Source organism: Gobio gobio, assembly GCF_949357685.1.
Source record: "Gobio gobio genome assembly, chromosome: 9".
Lineage (NCBI taxonomy): Eukaryota > Metazoa > Chordata > Actinopteri > Cypriniformes > Gobionidae > Gobio > Gobio gobio.
In genome coordinates this window covers 16,378,439-16,400,358 of record NC_137115.1, presented here as the reverse complement: position 1 = coordinate 16,400,358, position 21,920 = coordinate 16,378,439, and the positions used below count along the sequence as shown (strand labels likewise).

The following is a 21,920-nucleotide window of genomic DNA, read 5'->3' as shown; positions in this document are numbered from 1 at the left end:
TACAGCAAGACTTTCTAGAAGACCGGAGAGAAGAGGAGGACGCGTGTTGGAGAAACGGCACCTTTCAGCGGGACCGCGCTGACTCATCCAGCTGCTGAGAGAGCAGAGAAAACTGCTGTTTTCACAGCAACAAATTTCTGTTGGTCTGGTTGGGCGTTTTCCCTGTTTGAGTACAGGCACGGGCTGCACACAATCCCGTGCGCTGTCGCGTTTCCCCCTGAGTGCTTCAGCACAGAGCGTTTCCTCACAAAAAGAGTTCACGGGTGACGTGCCGTCCTTTTCAGGATTTCTTACCACCCATGCGTTTCTGGATGCGGTCGTTCCCTGTCCCCTGCTGACGGTCACAATCGCTGTCTCACGTGTTTGGGCACACAGCACGCTGAGGCGGCGTTTGTGGATGGTTCATGTTCCCACTGCGGGAACATGACTATCTCGGAGCTAAGATCGAGACTCTCCTACCTCCGGGCTGGGGGAGTCCCCTTACCCATCCCACGAACCAGGGCTGCCCCTAACCCGGGTGGACCTGCTTCTTTGGATGGCCAGGGTGATCTGAGGATCACGTTTAGGGCAAACCCGCCGAGTGAATCTCCGCAGGCCCCTATTCCCTCTGCTCCGCAGCCGGTAGAGCCTCCAGGAGAACCCGCTGAACCCTCCCACGGGAGACCAGTGGTGACTTTTGGAGCTCCAGCAGATGAACAGATGTCAATCGCTGCATCGGAGGGGGAGTTTCAGTCATCGGGGGATGAAGGTTCAGTCGTACTGCCTCCCTCTGGGAGAGTGGCAACGGCTGCCCCAGACCCTGAGTTGGCTGCTATGCTTGCCCGGGCCGCCGAAAGGGTTGGGCTCGAGTGGAACCCTCCACCGTGTCCCGAACCCTCTAGGTTGGACGATTGGTTCCTCGGGGTGGGTCGCGCTGGTTCTCAGCGTCCCGCCCCGACACCTTTCTTCCCGGAGGTGCATGAGGAGCTCACGAGGTCCTGGACGGCACCTTTTTCTGCCAGAAACCGGTCGAGTGACTCCTCCCCCCTCACTACCCTCGACGGCGGGCCAGCCAAGGGTTACGCGGGGATCCCGCCAGTGGAGCGCGCCGTCGCGATGCAACTGTGTCCGGCGACCGCCTCTAACTGGCGCGGTGACCCGCGTCTCCCGTCCCGGGCCTGTAAGTTCTCTTCCGGTCTGACCGGGAAGGCTTACAAGGCCTGCGGACAGGCTGCGTCCGCTTTGCATGGCATGGCGTTGCTTCAGGTCCACCAGGCCCAAGCACTCCTTGACATGCACGAGGGTAGGCCTGACCCAGAGCTCCTCCGGGAGCTCCGGACGGCGACGGACCTCGCCCTCCGGGCGACGAAAGTCACCGCCCGTGCCATCGGTCAGGCGATGTCCACGCTTGTGGTCCAGGAGCGTCATCTCTGGCTGAACCTGGCTGACATGAGGGAGGCCGATAAATATCGGTTCCTGGACTCCCCCATCTCGTCAGCTGGGTTATTCGGCGACGCGGTCGAGAGCTTTGCCCAGCAGTTCTCGGCCGCCCAGAAGCAGACGGAGGCGATTAAACACATCCTGCCCCGGCGGCCCGCTGCTGCCTCCACCCCGCCGCCGGCGGCAGCGCCTCCGACTACTCGTCGCCGAGGACGTCCACCCGCCGCCGCCTTCGCCCCCGCCAAGGCGCCGCAGCAGCCTTCCACCAGCCGTCGGCGTGGGGCCGGCCGTGGGAAGGTCGTCCAGCCCGCTCAGGCCGCCGCCAAGCCAGGTGGCAAGCGTCGTCGCAAGCGGCCCTGAGACGGGCCACCCAGAGATGGAGGAAACTGCTCTGAGGGAGATGGCTGCAGCACCACTCCTTCCCCCGGAGGAGGGCCGGGGGAAAATCTTTTGTTTGTCTGTTCCGCCGCTGGCACTCCTCCACCCAAAACTTCAATAAAAGAGCAGTTTCCAATATCTCTGGGTGCCAAGAGAGCGCGCTTGGCGGTGGTTGACGCTTCCATGCCTCGCCACCCTCAAGCACCTCTCCCTTCGCCAGCAGGGGACGCCGGCTGTCGGGACGCATACAAGCGGCCTCCCCACACTCGCACTTCCCCTCCGTGGATGCAGGTAAGTGTTGCACAGCACACTCAGATCCCGCTTCGGGCCGCCCCCATGCCGTCCGAGCAGGATCCCTGCGTTCCGCCTCGCTGCCCCGCTGCGGGTACGTCTGTGGTGCCGATGGTCCCCCTTGCTCGGAGTCTGGGAGCCTGGCTAGCGCTTCCCAGCCCGTCTCGGTGGCTCCTCCGTACCATCAGACTCGGCTATGCGATTCAGTTTGCCCGGCGTCCCCCCCAAGTTCAGGGGCGTTCACTTCACGACTGTAGTGGAGGCGGACGCCCCCGTGCTCAGGGCGGAGATCGCTGTCCTACTGGCGAAGGACGCGATAGAGCCGGTCCCTCAAGCCGATATGAGGTCCGGGTTCTACAGCCCGTACTTCATTGTACCCAAGAAAGGCGGCGGGTTACGACCGATCTTGGACCTGCGATTCCTGAACCGGTCCCTTCACAGGCTGCCGTTCACGATGTTAACGCAGAAGCGCATCTTCAGGTGCATCCGTCCCCGAGATTGGTTTGCAGCGATCGACCTGAAGGACGCGTACTTTCATGTCTCGATTCTCCCTCGACACCGGCCCTTTCTGCGCTTCGCGTTCGAGGGACGGGCATATCAGTACCGCGTCTTACCCTTCGGCCTGTCCCTGTCGCCCCGCGTCTTTACGAAGGTTGCGGAGGCGGCCATTGCTCCCATGAGAGAGCATGGTGTTCGCATCCTCAACTACCTCGACGACTGGCTGATTCTTGCCCAGTCGCGGGAGCAGTTGTGCGAACACTGGGACAAGGTGCTCAGTCACCTCAGCCAGTTGGGACTTCGGGTCAACTGGGAGAAGAGCAAACTCTGCCCCACGCAGAGGATCTCTTTTCTCGGTATGGAGATAGACTCGGTCGCCATGACTGCGCGCCTCACCGAGGAGCGCGTCCAGTCGGTGTTGAACTGCCTGAATTCATTCAAAGGCAGGACAGCGGTTCCACTGAAACATTTTCAGAGGCTCCTGGGGCATATGGCATCCGCAGCCGCAGTAACGCCGCTCGGATTGCTTCATATGAGACCGCTTCAACGCTGGCTACACGATCGAGTCCCGAGATGGGCGTGGCACAGCGGTTCCCTCCGTGTCCAAGTGACTCCGAGATGCCGCCAAACCTTCGGCCCGTGGTCGGACCCTTTGTTTCTCCGGGCGGGAGTCCCCCTAGAACAGGTGTCCAGGCACTCCGTTGTCTCCACGGATGCCTCATCCACGGGTTGGGGTGCCACGTACAACGGGCTTGCAGCTTCAGGTCTGTGGACGGGGCCTCAGCTGCAATGGCATATCAATTGCCTCGAGTTGTTAGCAGTTCGTCTTGCACTCAGCCGCTTCAAAGTGCCACTCAGAGGCAAGCACGTTCTGGTCCGGACGGACAACACTGCGGCCGTAGCGTACATCAACAAACAGGGTGGTCTACGCTCCCATCGCATGTCGCAACTCGCCCGCCATCTCCTCTTATGGAGTCAGAAGCATCTGAGGTCGCTTCGTGCTGTTCACATTCCGGGCCTGCTCAATCGTGCGGCCGACGAGCTGTCACGTCAGCAGGAACTTCCGGGAGAATGGCGACTCCATCCCCAGGCGGTCCAGCTAATCTGGAGTCGTTTCGGGGCCGCACAGGTAGACCTGTTTGCCTCCCCAGAGACGACCCACTGTCAGTGGTTTTATTCCTTGACCGAGGGGACCCTCGGGTCGGATGCCCTGGCCCACAGCTGGCCCCGGGAAGAACGCAAGTATGCGTTTCCCCCAGTGAGCCTTCTTGCGCAGACACTGTGCAAAGTCAGGGAGGACGAGGAGCAGGTCCTGTTGGTTGCTCCGTATTGGCCCAACCGGACTTGGTTCCCGGAACTAGTGCTCCTTGCGACAGCACCTCCCTGGCCCATTCCTCTGAGACAGGACCTCCTGACTCCGAGACGGGGCACCCTATTGCACCCGCGTCCAGACCTCTGGAAACTCCATGTCTGGTCCCTGGACGGGACGCGGAGGTTCTAGGTGACCTACCTCAGAGCTCCTCTGCCGTCCCAGGTACGTGTTGTCTCCCTCCTAAATTGGCCGGGGCCACCCCTGGGACTTCCGTATGTTGTGCTGCCCACGGCCAGCCCATACGTGTATTCTCCACATGTTAACTCCCTCTGGGCATGATGTGGCTTCCGCAGCTGCCTTCACAGGCACGCTTTCCCAGCGTTATCCAATACAGTCGGCTGAGTGGGTCTTGCGGAACAGCAGCTTTGACTCTCCCTGCGTGAACCTACCCGCCCGCATCAGATCGGGGTCTGTGGGGCTCATCGCTGGGCGCTGGAAGTGGTAGTAACTGTGGCGTTTTCCATAGGGGATCCCAATTCGTCGGTACATCCGACGTACGTCGAACGTGACCGACTGAATGGGAACGTCTCGGTTACGTATGGTAACCCTCGTTCCCTGAAGGAGGGAACGGAGACGTACGTCCCGTCGCCACAGTTGCTGTACCATCACTGCAGGTTGAGCCATTACGTGTGGCTCCTCAGTGAAAAACAGCGTGCATTCACTCTCGCTTCCTGTTTATACCCGCGGCGCGGGGCGGGGCACGAGATGCAAATCTCGCATGCCAATTGTCCATTGGCCGGTTCTAGATAGCTCGAAGCTGATAGGGGCTCCCAGAAGTGATCCCAATTCGTCGGTACGTCCGACGTACGTCTCCGTTCCCTCCTTCAGGGAACGAGGGTTACCATACGTAACCGAGACGATTCCTTGGCTTCTGATTAGGTCCAAGTTTGTTTCTATGGTTACTGATTATGTTGTTCACCTGTATCTTGTTTAGTTCTTTGTTATCCAGTGTATTTATTGCTCTTGGTTTGCTCAGTTCTTGGTCTGGTACCGTTCTTGTTTAACTACATGCTGTTATGCTGACTTTTGTGTTTCCTGTGCCTTATTGATTTTCTCGTTATATTTGATTGAACTGCTCCTAAAAGGATTCTTATCTTTGCTCTACATCTTCATTCCTGCTGCATCATGATACAATTAGGCTTGATTTAAATTACATCCAACCTGAGTTTGACAAATAGTATTAGGTAGTGATGGAAGTAACAAAGCTTTGAATAAATTGAATCAATTGCTTCGCAAAATGATTCACTGTTTCGAAGCGTTCGAAGTGCCAACGGCAACATTTTGAAACCGTTATGACGTAACAAAGCCTTTGGTAGTTTGATACATCCTCCAAACCACTGATTTAAAACAATTTTTTTTAAAGGTTTCAAAGCTTCATGAAGCAGTGTTTCAAAAGTGCCCATCAATAGTATTAAGTCTCACATACTGTAAATGTTTCTTTTGATGACAATGGCTGTATTCCTAAATTGATATGGAAAATGACATGTGTGGCAGAGTTGACACATTAATGTATTGACAGAGATTGAGCTGTGAGCCTGACCTGTCTTCAGCATCAATGAGATGGCAGGGCTGGGTCTCCAGGGGACTGCTGGGATGGGAATCGCCTGAACCAGCGGCACAAACTGCCGGATGTCCGCCATCAATCTCTCAATACCATAGATGCTAAGAGCCTCCACCACCACTGAGGCAGTGTACACCATCTCTCCACGGGTCACATAGTAACCGACTGTCACGTTAGGCACACTGGAGATGCTCTCAATCTGAGGAAGGTGGAGAAATTTACAAGAAACACTGATATTAAAGGTGCATTCAGTAGTTTGGTGCTCATTTAAAAAGTTTTATACATTGAGAAATACATTTAAAGATAAATATGTTCTCTACACACAGTAATGATTAATCACTAGTCACTATTCTCTCGCTGCCATCATAGACATCATAGACGGAATTCATCAAATAATGAAGATGAGTGCTAGGGAAGAGCCGATTCAGGTGTGTGGATAGAAGTGGTGCTGTGCAGTCCCAGTAAAGTGTGCCAGATTGTGTTTTTTTGCTCCACACCCTATAGTCAGAACCAGCCTATATGATGGGAGTTATGCAGTGCCAATTAAAGTTTAGCACGGATTCTGTGGCGGAAATTGGTTTGTTACCTGAATTGTATAATTCCTTTAGGAAATCAAGTTCATCAATGCAGACAGTCCATGCAAATAAACACTGCTATCAGCAAAATGTATTCCTATTTGATTCACTTTGTTTTATACAATACAGTGCAATACATATTTTATTTCTATAGCACATATTAAACAACTGCCATTAACCAAAGTTCTTTCCAGCATAATTAATACAAAACAGCAATTACATACAGTCACACAAACAAAATGTCCTGTTCACTTTAATCAGTTCTAAAAGCCATACTAAAAAGATACGACTTCAAACTAGACTTAAAAGCACCGATGGGAAAGATTTAATGTGCATTTTAATAGGGTTCCATAAGCATGGATCAGCCACAGAGAAGGCCCTATCACATTTTGATTTGAATCTAGTTTTAGGAACAAAAGCCGAATACATGTTAACTCCCAAATTCTTAACATGATAATTATCAACATAGAGGCCAACCTACTTATCCTTAGAGGCAGAAGTGGGTCCAAAGACAACACACTCTTATTAGTATTAAGATGAAGAAAATTGCTTGCCAACCAAGCTTTAATCTCGCCTAAGCACTGTACAAGTGCAATCAAAAATTGATAGCCTTTTGGATCTATTGGAATATATTAGAGACTTGAGAATCGTCTGCATCTAAAACACAGTTCTTAATGCACAGTTTAAGGAGGTTTTATATATTTTCTTGATTAAAATAAAATATGCAGACATGGACAAGACACACAAGTGAAGCACAAAGACAAAATTATGGAGAATATGCTGTGTATCAGGAGAGGCCAATGAAATTGGCGTGTGGAATTTGCAATGCACACTTCAGGTTTGTGCTGAGGGGCTGAGGTAGTGTCTCGGCCCTTCAGTGATCAGCACAGAATTGTGGCAGGAGGGACACCACCTCTCCGTTCCCTCCATCAGGGAACTAGGGTTACCATGCGTAACCAAGACGTTCCCTTTCTGTCGGTTAAGTTCGACATTGTGTCGAACAGATACTATGGGGTCCCTATACTAACACCACAACTGCTGTGCTGTCACGAGATAAGGCAGTGCAAATGTAGGCCTCCGCATGCCAACAACAAGTGCAACAACACTCACTCGTAACCTTCCAACGCCCAGGTTAAATTACCTCAGGTCTCCCATCCAAGGGACCTACTCACTCAAAGAGGTCACTGCAGCTGTATGGCCTCTTCTGAATTTGGAAGTAATTTAGGAAAATGTACAGCTGTGTACACCTGGTTGTTAATGTTGGGAAGCGTTCTCTTTCTCAGAGAGAAAGGAACACTACGGAGACCACAAGCTACCCAAAGGGGAGGAAAAACATCTTCTGTACACCAACATCTGGACTCACCAACCCTACTTTTTCCCTACTATGTACTACCACACTATGTACTATGTAGGGAAAAAGTCTCTATGGGGGGCTCCACCAAGGGGGTGACTACCTGCCATAGTGACCAGTGATGGAGCTAGCTCCTTCCAGGAGAGGATACTGGGTTCACTGAAACTAAACAGTGGAAGAATAAAACATATAGGGTCATCATTAGGGAACCAGTACATATGGAGCACTAGCCAGATTACAAGGGCTCACCTGAAACGGAGCATACTATGAATAATGGGCCTGGTAGCGAGTTCTTCCATTGAACTTAACTGCCGTAAGAGTGCTAAATGATGGAGACGAAACTGGTTCCACCCTGAGTTTATAAAACCTTGCCCAGGTGTTGGGTGTAGCCCGCAGCTCTGCATATGTCTGCTAGTGAAGGCGGCAATAACCCAAGTGAAGTGACCTCTCACTCCTAGTGTGCATGGTAGATTTTGTGCCTGATATGCCTGGAGAATGGTGTCCAGTGGGACATTCTCTGTTTGAAGGGAGCCTTACCCTTCCGCTGACCTCCAAAGCAGACAATGAGCTGTTTAGATTGTCTAAACTTCTGTGTTTGGTCCAGGTAGCAGAGCATGCATCCACGCAGAGCATGCACCAGACATAAAAGGGACAAGGCTTGGTTTCCCTCATTAGGATAGATTGCTTGTAAGTTCACCACTTGGTCCCTGAAGGGAGTAGTGGGAACCTTGGGCCAGGGTCTCAGGATAACGTGAGAGTAGGCCGGCCTAAATTCCAGGCACAATTCACTAAGTGAGAGGGCTTGTAGGCCCCCCACCCTCTTGAGAGATGTGTCGCAATCAGGAGGGCCATCTTCATTGGGAAGGCATCAAGCTCTACTTATTGCAAAGGCTCAAACGGATCTTTCTGCAGGGCCTGTAAGACCAGAGAAAGAAAAGTGAAAATGGCAACTTCAGCTCATATTGTCTCCTCGTAGAGGGCACTCTAGCCTAAGGCCTCTGAATTCCTCCTTGTCCCATCCAGGGACCAGATGTGGAGGTTCCAGAGATCTGGGAGCATATGCCAGATTGTGCCCTGCACCTGAGAAAGTAGGTCCTTCCTCAGGGGCATTCGCCAGGGAGGGGCCGATGCCACGAGTGTGAGCTCAACGAACCAAGTCTGGTTGGGCTAATAAGGCACAACCATTAGGACTTGTTCTTTGTCCCTCTGATTTTGCACAGAGTCTGTGCGATGAGGCTCATTGGTGGAAATGTATAATGTATGCGCTAGTGTATCTGTGCCGAGGGGGGCCTCTGTCAGGGAGTTCCACAGAGCGCAATGGGAGGATTCATAGGAGGAGAACAGGTGTTCCTGTGCTTCTCCAAATCGATTCCATATGAGCTGCGATGAGATGAAGTTAGAGATTTTGTAGTAAGCCTTCTTCACCTCAGCTGGATGGACAGGCTCTATTGCGTAGGACTGCAGCTTCTGAAGTAGGGCGGTGATGCGGAGCAATGGCTTGCGTCCATCTTGTCCAGGTACGGGAAGCTCAACACTGCGGCCTGGCAGTGGACTCAGGCAGCAGCGGAGCTGGGCTGGCAGCCGGCTTCGGCGATGAGCAGACGAGCGTGCCCAAAAATGTGGACATCGTCTGGCCGAGAGACCACGCCGTGATGTAGTTGCTCTGAGAGCAACAACAGTCACTGAACTCAGTTCCCACATCAATCTCGGCTCAGCACTACCCTTGTGCAGCTCTTTCAGAGCTTTTGCCTGATAGACCTGCAAGATGTCCATGGCACGCAGGGCGGAGGTGACCTGTCCAACGTCACCATAAGCCTTCATCCCAAAGGATGAAGTAGTCTTAAAGGCCATGGCCGGAAGTTGATGATTCCACCAGGTGGCAGCGCTCTGTGGGTATAAGTGCACCTCGACTGCAAGCTGACCAGGGGAACTTCCGTGTGCCCCCTGGCCACCCCAGCATCAAGGGTTGTGAGGACAAAAAGTTGATTTTGTCAGTGTCTACCTTCCATACTTTGTGAGCTCTTCATGCACTTCCGGGAAGAAAGGCACCAGGGTGGAGCACGGCTATGAGACAAACCCAGAAACCATCCAACCGCGAACGTGTCCAATGCCCGCGGTGGCCCAGGCAAGCATAGCTGCCAACTAAGCATCACACTCAGACTGTGTCAGCGCCTTATATACAATACCTGTGTGTCCGGGGTGTGGCTTGGCAAGCAAATTTCACACTCCAATTTCATCTGCCTTTTCTGCTACAAAGGACAACCCCCTTAGTGTTGGTTCGACATCACGTTGAACGAGACTGACAGAAAGGGAACTGAGAGCTAACTAGTAGCTGTATTCCCCTTCTGTTTCCACCCAATTTATCATGTGTTTTCCAATAGTTCCATAATGATCACTTGCATGGTATTTATAGCTTAGAGTGAATGGCTCAAAAATGACTCTGCAAGTCTATTAAAACTCCTTTAGTCTAGGTTTGCTTACATTAAGAGAGTGAGATTTCAAAGAGAGGCATGTGTGATTGAAGGAATTCGGGGAGTGGTTCAATTCAGTGGCTAGGTCTGGTGGAAGTTATAGCAAGACAGCAAACATTACTTAAAGCAGAATGTAATTTGTGTTGGTGCATATTTGATGCTGAACCTTAGCCTGAACTGTGCTGTCGTTCAAGGCCTTCTTCAGAGCTTGAGTGAACCCTCGAGGGAGATTCTGCTTCAAAATACTGTCTAGACGACTCCTTCGTAACTGTACGGACAACACTGTCATAGACAGAAAAATAAAGAGTTATTGTATTTGCTTTGAAGAATATACATTTTATGTTTCTAATCTAATCAACTGAAATTTCAATCTATCAGAGAATATACTGTAATCTAACTACCAGGCCACTTCTCTAATTTCATGTGACTTTGAAAACAGTTTCAATCTCCTCCAGTTCCACATAATTAACTGTGATAATTTTCCGGAACTATGGTTACCATGGTACATTTTTGTAAGGTAATATTGTAAGGCACTTGCATACACCTATTTGCAGTGCTTACTGAAATTTAAAGCAGTAAAGAAAAGCTCACCCAAGTCAAGACTGAGACCAGAAGAGGTTCAAATTCAAGTCAAGACTGCATGCTCCCAATTCCATAATAAGACCAAGACAATGGAAATATGCTCTTCGAAGTTGATTTTTGAGATCATACACGAACTGTCATGATAACAAAAAGTATTCATTATACATTAACTGACAATAACTGTACAAAATTATTTATTCAAGGTATGTTAAGCATGAATGATGGCAGCAGTAGCAAATAACACAAAATATTGTTGTACTCGAGACAAGACAGTCCAAGACTTGGATTTGACCCTCTCTTCACTCGAATGAGCTGGTCTTGACTAAACACTGAAAAAGATAAATCTTTTTGTATAAATGTTTTTTCACTTTAAGGAAAAAAATATTTTTGATTAATATAAAATCAAAATTTAGAGTTTGAACCAAACCATGTATATAATGAGAAAAAAATGGTTTCACTTTATTTTGATGGTCCACTTTATACATTCTAACTGTAAGTACCTGCAACTATGTCACATAACTCTGATTAGAGTATTAGTAGACTGTAGTAGACTGTTAGGTTAGGGTTTGAGGTTCAAGTAGGCAGAACAAGTTAACTTGTAGTTGCAAAGTTACTTATAGTCAGTAAAATGTCTGTTGGGGGGCCATCAAAATTAAGCTTTAACAGATATAAAACAGACAGTGACAGTCTACTAATATTTAATGATTGCTAGTTGACATGTAGTTGCAAAGTCTAGCTAGTATAATGTCTAAAGTAGACCATAGAATTAAAGTGTTATTAAAGTGTAAACAAAGTGAGTTTTTTTTCAGTGACTTCTGAGCAATCACACCTGTTTTTATCCACATCTTGTCCGTGATGTTACATCTCAGCAGTGTGTCCTCAGTAGCAGTAGCTCTTGGAGGACCTAAAGTGCTTCTTGAAGGGTCCAACTTAGCACTCTGTGAGGTGGAGGCAGAGGGGATTCTAGGTGTTGTCTTGGGAGATTCTGGGAGAGCAGTTGTCGTTCTAATAGTGGTCCTAGGTGTTTTAGGGTGCCGTTTAGCAGCCGATGATTTAATTGTGCTAATCTGATCTGGGGTTGTCGTAAAATGAATGCTGGTTGTGGTAACAGTATTGCTGGTAAATGTTGTAGGTTGAGATATAATAGTAGTTGTGATATCTGGCCATTGTTGTTGTGTGTCCACAGCTGTAGGTGAAGGTCTACTGGGTGGAGCGGTGTTTTCCTGCTCAGATGGGTATATGCTAGAATCACTGGCTTTATGGTGAGGGTCTGCAACTTTCGATGTGGCCACAGGTTCCACCAGCTCAGATATCCACTCAGACTCTAAAAACAACAAAACATTTGAGGTGAGAAAGTGACTGTAGAGAGCAATGAAGATGGTGAATGTGAAGTGATAATTATGTTGATGGTGACAATGATTGAGATGATGATGGTGAGGATGACAGTGATGGTAACTATGGTTACGAAGTATATACAATATAATTTAATAAGCATTAATAATCATAGCTATTTTATGTAAAAATATGGTTCTACCAACAAACACTACCAGTAAAAAGTTTGGAATAAATATGTTTTTGAAAGAAATATCTTATGCTCACAAGGCTGATAATCAAATCAGTATTTTAGAATGATGAAAAAAGATCATGTGACACTGAAGACTGGAGTAATGGCTGCGGAAAATTCCGCATTGCCATTACAGGTCATTACATTTCCAAATATATTCAAATAGAAAACAGTTATTTTAAATTGAGATAATATTTCACAACATTAAAATATTTCAAATATGAAATATTTATTCAAATTATTATATACATTTTAATACGTTTACATAGACACTGAAATGTATTTAATGTGTTGACAACATCTAATCTAACTTACAAATGCTTTTCAATCCTTTTAGTTACATAGAATATTGGTTTCATGAAATTAATATAGTTGAAACATAACATATAAGCCCCAAGAACTGTAATCACTGTAAACGGCTTCACAGGACTTTTCCCAAAGTGTTCAATGTCACTTCAGAATACCTAATGCTGCATTTACAGTAACAACATCAGTGAAAGGCACGTTCATCTTAGAATAAATGAGCAAACATGCTCATTTTCAACTAAATTTAAAGGTCCCATGGCATGGCATTTTTCTATTATTTTATAGTGTTTCCTGAGGTGTACTTATATTGTTAGTATGATTTTTACATCATAAAATGTCATAATTTAGAAATAAAAGGCATTTTGTCTATACTGCTGTTTGCCCTGTGGCTGACTGCCCTGTTTCAAGAGGCGTGTCTGCTGTGAGACTTCAGTAAAAACGCCCACTGTTGTGATTGGCTGACAGGGGGAGGGGGCGTGGTTTAACGAGGTCTACGACGCACGAGCTGCTGCCAGAGAGACGGATGGACCTGAGTTCACTTCTCATCAGTTCTCTCAGCATGTCTCAGTTCAGGGTGAACTGTTGTAGTTACTAGAATATACTTCAGGTTATTAGTTTATTTCTAGTCGGAGGGGCTGTCACTCATGTCAGAAAGTTAGTAACTTTAGTAAATTATGGATCAGCGCTGACTCGAGACGCGAACCGTTTAGAACGATTCAGTCCGATTTGGTGAACTTGTTCGGTTCACTAAAATGAACCGATTCAAAAGAATGATTCGTTCGCGAACCGGACATCACGGAGACGGAGCGATTGCTAACAAAGTTATTTATAGTACCTACAGAGTTATGAGAGCGCTGTCAGTCAGCGCGAGTTTATTGTGTTTGTATCTGAGAGTTCTGAATAAACACGAGTCCCAGTCACACCGAGTCCGTCTTCATCAACACATGCAATGTACCATTACAGCGAGATGAACGAGTTAGTAAGTTTGATTAAAGCATTATTTATAGATATGTTCCAATCATATGAAAAGCGTCAAAGCATTGAGTAACTTACACAGCGCAAACAAAGACACAACAGCAGTAATCGAATGTAATCCAGTTTATTGTGGGGAAAGCTGGCTAGCCTAGCCGGATACCCTCACGCTTACCCACCTTCTGCTTAATCTCACGCCGCGTTTGGTGCCTCCGCTGTGGGCCAGATGCAGTACTGGGGGTCGGGGATGTTGAAGGCCGAGCTTCGGCGTGCGTGAGGTTTATCTCTAAAGATGTGGCTCTGCCAATGTTAAGCAGAAACTCCCGACTGTATGCACATTTTAGAACCGATAGACGCGACGAGGACGTACAAAAACACTGACTCACAAGATAGAAAACACGAAAACACCGTTCTGTCGGGAGAGAGAGAAGCCGCAGTGTGTGCACGAATAAGAAATAATTAGCTACACATAAGAAATCACTGATCACAGATCAGAAGGAACTGAAAAAAGACTTCTGTTTTCATTTGTACATCCAAACACTGAGAAACTGCCAGCATTCACTCGTTCACAAGTAATGATCTCTCGAGCGTTTGCATGGGCGTGACAGATTCTCTGGGCGGAGGAAAGGGAGGAAACCGTTCCTGCTTGGACGTCAAACCAGGAGACTTCAGGATTGGCTCGTCTGGCCTGTCATTTTCTCAAAGGCAGAGAAAGACAGCCAGAACTCGGTTTTACACCGATCAACATTTCTATCCACTTGGGGACAATATTCAGGCTAGGGGAACTCATATTAATGTTGAAATACCTCATAAAATGAAAAATTCATGCCATGGGACCTTTAACAATTTACATATTTATAGCAATGCTGTCATGGAATGCTAGCTCAGCTATTACACTTCTGTGAGGTATATTGAAAAGAGTTACTTAGTCTGATCAAAGTGCCTAGTCAATAGCATAAAGTGAGCCATCTCTGATCTGGGATGTGATATAAAAAACAATATACATGTCCAGAGTGTCCAATGACCCCTCTTTCTCTCTGTGTTCCTGACAGCCTGTCAATTTTGAATATTTGAGCCAACAGTTGTCTTCACCAGGAATACAAGAGATATAATCAACAAACTGATCAGCTTCGCCATTCGTCTTTTCTCTAAGTGCATTTCCAGGTAGCTTTGTTTTGGTCACTAAATAAATAATTTACAGCAAATGCAACAAGAATGTGCTTCAAGTTGAGAATTCATGCATTCAGGTAGAATACCTGCAGAAAACATGCAACTGCTTCATAACACTGAAGTAAATTGCTGGTAGTAGTAGAAAGTAGTAAGTGTAGACCCAATGCCTCAACTAGTTGTAAAACTGTGATGAGTTATGGGATGACCTAACTCTGATTAACCACCATGGTATGATGCATCATTGGAGGAATTAACTAATTAGTTACAACTGTTTCCCAAAACCATTGTAACATGGTCACACCTCCATAGTTTGAACCATCTTGGCTCAACAGTTTAAGATTGTTGTTAATGACATCACATACAGATAACTTTAAAATTGTATCGATTCGAGATATATAATAAATTAACGTCAGGCTATTATAGTTCATTACACGGACAACAGAAAGCCGCTCATTTTGTACAAAAAAATGAATATGCAGTTTGTAACTGGTGTACAGTTTACTGCCATATGCAGTTCATTCAGTCAGCAGCTTTCTCCACAATGTAATTTCTCTGAGATGCTAATGTAACGAACAAGGTATCTGAGAACTACTTCACTTTTTTGTTTAATTGTTTTTTGGCCTTTTTCATTATTTGATGTTTGATTAATTCCAGGTTCCCACTTCCAACACACTCCATTGTACCCTTACGCAATCATGCACAATTAAAAAATTATGCTGATTGTTGACATATATCAAATATATAAATTAAATGTGTGTGTGTGTGTGTGTGTGTGTGTGTGGAAACGCATCCCTGATTGACGTGCAACCCCAGTGACAGCTACATTAACTATAAGATATAGTAATGGCAGGTTGAGAGAAACAGTCTCAAGATGCATGCAGGGAAACAAACCTGAGCTGGTGGATTGGTTGCTGACCAGCACAGACAATGGAAGAGTGAATGATGACTCCACTCTCTCCATAGACCCGTTTGAAGGCCATTGATGTGTTTTGTTGCCACGCACAACAATTTTTGATGAGTGTTCAGAAGGCTTTTGGGCCGTGCTGGCAAGAAAAGAGAGTATGGAGGAAAATGCTGGTTGTTCTCTGCTTCCCTTTGACGAGCCTGTGGGATCAGATTGGACTATGGTGGCTGGATTCCTGTCTGTCATAAGAAAGCCACCCAACAAATGGGATGAGGAGGGTGAGGTGGCCACATCCAGAAATGATCCAGAGGCTTCACGACTCAAGTTATCTAAAAAAGAGAAAAAGAGAATTATATAAATGTGTCCCAAGGCACTCCTATCCTCCTCTTTAGAATCACAGTTTGTTCATTTTGACGAAAACTTTTCCATACTGTAATTTTCACTTTCTCTCTTCAGAAAGAGTTTCCTCGGGGAGATTAAGGCACTCGAAATTACTCTCAACAAACATTTAACAATACAAAACTCTTTTCACCACACCAATAAATATACTGATCCTCAAAGAAAGCTGAAAACACTAGAAAGACATTGCAGTATAAAGGGGGTCAATATATTTGGGGTGATGCATATCCAGAGCAGTTATATTACACACCAGCATGTTGAATTTAACCAAAACAATAAACTGTATGCATGAAAACTGCATCAATTAAAGAGAATTTTTAGAACACTACTCATAGAATTAAAAAAAATAATCACTTTTTTTGTGTCTTCAAACAAATAATCACGCCCAAAACTTGACACAAATCTGTTTGTATGCCACAAGCCTACAAACTACAGCCACTATCATTGCAGAGAATTCTAATACAAAGTATCTATAGCATTTACATAAGCACACTTAAAATTAAATCAACCTACAAATGTCTTACTTATCAGTTGAAATATAGCTAACATATGTAGCTAGTTAGTATAGTACTTAATATTTTGTCAATATTTTACCTAGGGGATGCACAGACTACAAGCCATGACGCTTTAAGCTTGACGTCGACTAGTCGCTCGCTAACTATGATAATAAATCTTTGAAGTCCACTTTTACACTTTTTACACTCTGTAAAACACATAAAATGACAAATAAATTCATACTCTTAGAGCGCTCCAAAATATATGTTTGATTATACTATCTGGATGCTCTAAATTGATTGGGTAAATGCACGTTTTAAACAGCTTAGTGTACATGTAAGTTAATTGCCATCCTAAACTAATGCGTTGTTGCATTGTAACGCACACACATACAGTGCACATCACGCACAGATCACGCGCACACACATAAACATTCAGTACTGCAGAAATGGATTGTCCCCACTGTTCTGTGATGTATCAATAAAATAGTTTCGAAACTGAAAAGTTCTAGAATATATTTCTTAGAAACTAAAACCCACAGCTTCACTGTTAGAAGAGAGAAGCTGCCAGGTAGAATTAATTCAAACGATATCGCTCTCTCACTAATGCATTCATATAAATATAATCTTTACAGTGCTACTTTATCTGTATCTGATTTAGAAAGAGATCAAATCAGTGAGAAATATAATGACCCAAAGGCTTATTTGTTCTTCATTAATGGCATCATCAGCAACTAGTCAATGTCGACTCGACTTTCACCACATAAATGTTGACTTAAAAAGATGTTCAGCCCCTAGATTTAACACCTATACATTAGCTGAAGCTGATTTTGGTCAGAATATGAAACATTGGGTACAGTATATGTGTAACCATAGAGTAGATGCTAAAAAATGAATTGCTGATATAAAATTCATATTTATATGATGACTGAACAGAGATTTTTTCAAAGGATTTTTGCTGGCACCCATCCACAATTACAGTTCCACCCGTCACTCTGATATGCTCAATATCTGGAGGCCAATATGATTCATTCATAGGAATCTGCAAGCCCTACATATTCTTCAGACTGTGTAAAGTAGTTCTTTATGAATACCTGACTCTAGCAAAATGTATTGTTTCATATGCTGCATGCTAAAGTTCCTCTGTAGCATACAATAATGGCAGAAATGACTGACAGAAATTCTGTAAAATTGCAGTATTGATTAGTTAATAAACACTATAACATGCAACACGAAGAACTGTGATATAACATGTCAGCAATCCTTTACAATAGGAATGGGTGATATAGAACAAAAAATCATATATCTGTATTTTTAGGGTGAATGGTAATATACGAAATAGGCCTATATCTTGGTATTTTCTATGAAGTGGGCTACATGTTCAGTTTTCTTTTCATAAACCACACTAAATTCTATTTTCTGTATTTTATTTTAATAAGTCATTCCTCATCCTGCCCAATGTTGTGCTTTAAACAATGTGCAAAAATAGTGAACGTATCCATGTAGACTATGCTATAAATTATTTACATAAAAGGGTTAAAATATAAAAATGATATATATAAAAAAAGAAAAATTGCTTTTAAAGTTACAATCCCTAAATAAAGTTCTGTCATGACAACTCTCTGAGAGATTGCCATGGTAATGGATAGGGCAATGTTAATGTATTTGGTCTTGGTGGAATAGATCTGCTATGCTGCTGGAGAGCAAGAACCGAGACTTGCTATTGCCAATACATTCACAGACATACTGCTTTGAGCATGTAAGACATGCTGCTGCTGCACATGTAACATAGATGAAATGACCCACGTAGCAGATCTATACAGGTGGAGCCGGGGAAGGTGGAGGGTTTCTGAAAGTGCGCTGCAAACTGCTAACAGCAAACCCTACTGTTATTTGAATGTTGAGCTGCAACTCATTGGCAGCTGATGCAAAAGCAAAAAATCAGATGTGATATGTAGATATCGATGTGATTGCTATCAAATTGAGTTAGGGACCTATCAGCCAGCGCTCGTGAATGGTGACATGATGGATGGTGAAACAGAAGGGTGACATAACGCCCCCTCCGACAAGGCGCGGCTTTGGAGGAGGACGAGGAGATGGCGAAACGATGCCGGGAGGCAGAAGAGAAGGGTTGGTGACAGGATGTGGTGCAGGGATGGTGATGGCAGGATAAAGAAACCAAGGGATGGTGATGGTGTGACGACGATCCCCTGGCGGCGATGATGGCTGGCCAATGGCACAGATCCAGAGCTTGCCAGTGCCGACAGCCCATGGCAGAGACGAAGGAGGTAGGAACCCAGATGTTCCTGGCTTGGCTGAAGACATCTGGGGGATGACCGGCGGAGACAGAGTCGGTGAATCCGTGGGTGCAGACCGAGGTTTGGATGAGCTGAGCAACATCGCCGGTGCAGGAGAAACAGGCGATGTCGTGGAGACGAGTGCCGTAGGTGGAGCCAGAGTATCCGAGGACTGGTGCGATGGCAGTGCGACCGAAGACAGAGGCGATGTCGACAGGAAGAAGGAACCTGCTGCAGCCGAAGGGGTGAAGGGATGGAGCTTAGCGGATGGCCCGTAAGTCCATGGCGGAAGTGGTGTGATGACTGAACAAGGGGGAGTCGTTGGGACGAGGGAACCCGGAAGAGCAACTAGGCTGAGGGTCTCTGGCAGAGCTGAAGGTGGGAGGAGCCAAGACGGAGCTGACAGGTCGGCGGGCCGAGATGGACCAAAGAGATCCGAGGCTGGAGGCGGAGTTCCAGGGCATTCCCAGAGACGGCACAGGGCTTCAATCTTCCAGTAGAGCTGGTGCTGGAATACTGGCTGAGCTCTGTGGTGGTGGTGAAGCAATCAAACACAGTGGTATTACTGAAGAGTTCTCTTTGGACAATAAAGATGATTCAGATACCGGGTGGGATAGGGTGGGACAAAGAAACATGTGACATGTAAGGAATAATTGACAACTGGCCGTTGATATATTTAAAGGGATTCGTCCGGTTTTTGTACTTAAGTCTCTATTGTGAGTAGGACTATTTCTTCCGCGTCTCATCCAACGGCTCTTTTGCTAGTTCCGAAACGTCATTTTAAAGCTGGTAACGGAGGCTTGAGCCAATGATAGCATTCTACTGCAGTTATTAATGAAGTTATTAGAAAGAGAGCGACAGAGACACAGAGAGAGAGAGAGAGAGAGAGAGAGAGAGAGAGAGAGAGACAGCGACAGAGAGAGAGAGCTTGTGTGAATTAGGCTACCTCTGTGCGTCTCTAAACAGTGATGTTATTACCTCGCTAGTGAAAAAATGTCATATGTAGCCTTTAAGTTGCTACAGTATATAGGCTAACTGATAAAATCGTCAGGGCAGCGTTGACAACACCTTTTTGTGCAAACTGTAGTGCGTGTGCGAGCGTGTGATTGCAGTAATGAGACAGAAAAGCTTGCCTTTGATGTCCGCTTCCGTTTGTTGGTTTTCATCTGGACTGTATAATACGTCTGCCCCCCAGTTGTTGAACGTTTTATATTCACCCTAAATATTAAGATTTACTTTAGGAAAATCGTCTGTCATGATGTTTTTTAGTCCTGTAATTTCCGTTATTAGTTAACTATGCGAAGTGATATGGAACTGTAATGCGGTCAAGAGAGCTGCCTGGAACTACGTTTGCTGTGCGTTTCCCAGAAAATAATTGCACACCTCAGAACGTTCATCAGCCAATCAGATTCAAGCATTCAACGGCCCCGTAGTATACATGAAAACAAACTGAAAGTCCATTAACAAAACTAAACAGAATGGTGACAACTTGTTAGTTGACAAATATGTGGACTCGTCCAACCGTTTTTTAGTGACAAATCTGGAGGCTTGTCCGTTGTTTGTTAATTGATAAATATTTGTTCGGTTTGTTTGTTAGCTGACAAATAGGTTCAAGTCTGTTCGGTTTGTTGGGAGACAAATTTGGGAGTTCATTCGGTTCTGTTTAATATGTGATCCATTTGGAAACTCATTAGTTGCTTAAATAATTAATTTCGTTAAACAGTTTTTATTTTTATTTTAGTTTATTATTTTTGTACGGTGAAAGCAGTTAGAGCAGTGTATAAAAACCTGCTGCAAGTAACTGTATGAAGACTAGGGATGAGCTTAGGTAGCTTTAAAAGTTAGTTAGAAGTAATTGCTTATTCCAACTTCTGTCTCAATTTTGTTTTTTTAAAAACTTAGCTATACATTTGTCACAATGACGTCAAAAGTTCAGGAATTTGTTAGTGCGCCATCCGAAAGCTTGTTAAATGATTTGACCAAGGATCAACTATTAGAACTTGCAGAACACTACAAAATGAATCAGAAGAGTCAAAATAAACATCTAAAAGAATATATTTAAACCTTGTAAAGACTTTAAAGAGTTAAAGAGTTAATTGAACGTGGGTTCTTTTGAGTTTTAATCTTCAGAAGAAGCGTCAATTTTTATTAATGCTACATCAACACAGTCTCATTTAACATTTGAACAACAAAAGCAATTGTTGTTCAGGCACGTGCAGAGGGGGGGGGGGGGGGGGGGGGGGGCTTTGGGTGCTCGAGCCCCTGCCCTTTTTCAAAATGAATCAAAAGTGCCCCTCTCAGACACATCAATGATAATATCGTGGTCAATAAAACTAAATAAATGTGATTATTATAACATGACATTGATGACAATGCATACAATAGTAACGAACGGCTCAAAAGTCGGACAATTTCTGTTGAAGCGTTGCCATAACGCGGTGCTATGGGTTGCGTGCGTTTTGACTGATTGCTGATTTTCCTCTGTTCGGAAGCGGCTCTCGAGCCAAATATGGTCCTTTCAGAGAGTGTGGCCTCGCGGGAAAAAAAGTAAACCAATATTTTTTTTCATCCATAATCAGAGCTAATGTGTTGAATTACAAATCTATATATTATATATTTTAAAGTATTACACAATTCACCAATGCCCGTTTGTCATCATGTCATCGGCACCAACCAATCGTGATCTGGCAAAGCAAGTTCAAATTCCATTGGGCATGTGAAGTGGAGCGGTAATTTTCTGTTCTTATTCATAAATCGGTTGAAAATTACATGGACAGACGAACTAACGTTTCGGGCTTTCGGTATGGTGCGCGCGTGCACCGAACGGTTATGAATGTGATAACAGTTAACAGTCGGCTTGTTTAAAGCGCGGAACACACTTCAATCCGAGTTCCCACACGAACATATTAAGTATTCAGTCCATTTTATCACGAAATTCAAACGATAAATGCCGTTTTAATGCTCTATTATGTGACGTGACTGATAGACGCGTATCTGTTCAACTTCAAGCGGCAGCGCGAGTGAACGCGATCATCTCTTCCTAAAGAAATTAATATCTAAAGGTATGTTGAGGATACATTACAACTTACTGAAACGTATCATATGTTGTGTAATCGCTCCATCGGTGTTTCAACCGCGAAAAGACAATAAAACAGCTTGTAAACAATGTCATGTAGAATCACATTTACCTCAGAAGTCATTCAGTGTCCACAGCTGTGAGTTCACTAGCGAGATTAACTCTTTCACTGAATACATGCACTATATTAGCCTATTCGTTATATTAGCCTATATATATTCATTACCACTTAGCCTGTAG

At 45.4% G+C, this 21,920-nt stretch overlaps 1 protein-coding gene across 1 annotated transcript in view; it reads right to left on the bottom strand.

The window, feature by feature from the left end:
• kiaa1549lb (KIAA1549-like b) overlaps nt 1-15,698 on the bottom strand; it is a 98,274-nt gene extending 82,576 nt beyond the window's left edge. The window contains exons 1-4 of the mRNA XM_079826080.1: nt 15,402-15,698; nt 11,328-11,822; nt 10,083-10,198; nt 5,499-5,718 (exon numbers count right to left, since the gene is read on the bottom strand). Coding sequence (XP_079682206.1) covers nt 5,499-5,718; nt 10,083-10,198; nt 11,328-11,822; nt 15,402-15,660 — 1,090 coding nt within the window. The 5' untranslated portion in view covers nt 15,661-15,698. The remainder of the gene's footprint in view (nt 1-5,498; nt 5,719-10,082; nt 10,199-11,327; nt 11,823-15,401) is intronic.
• Between the last annotated feature and the right edge of the window lie 6,222 nt (nt 15,699-21,920).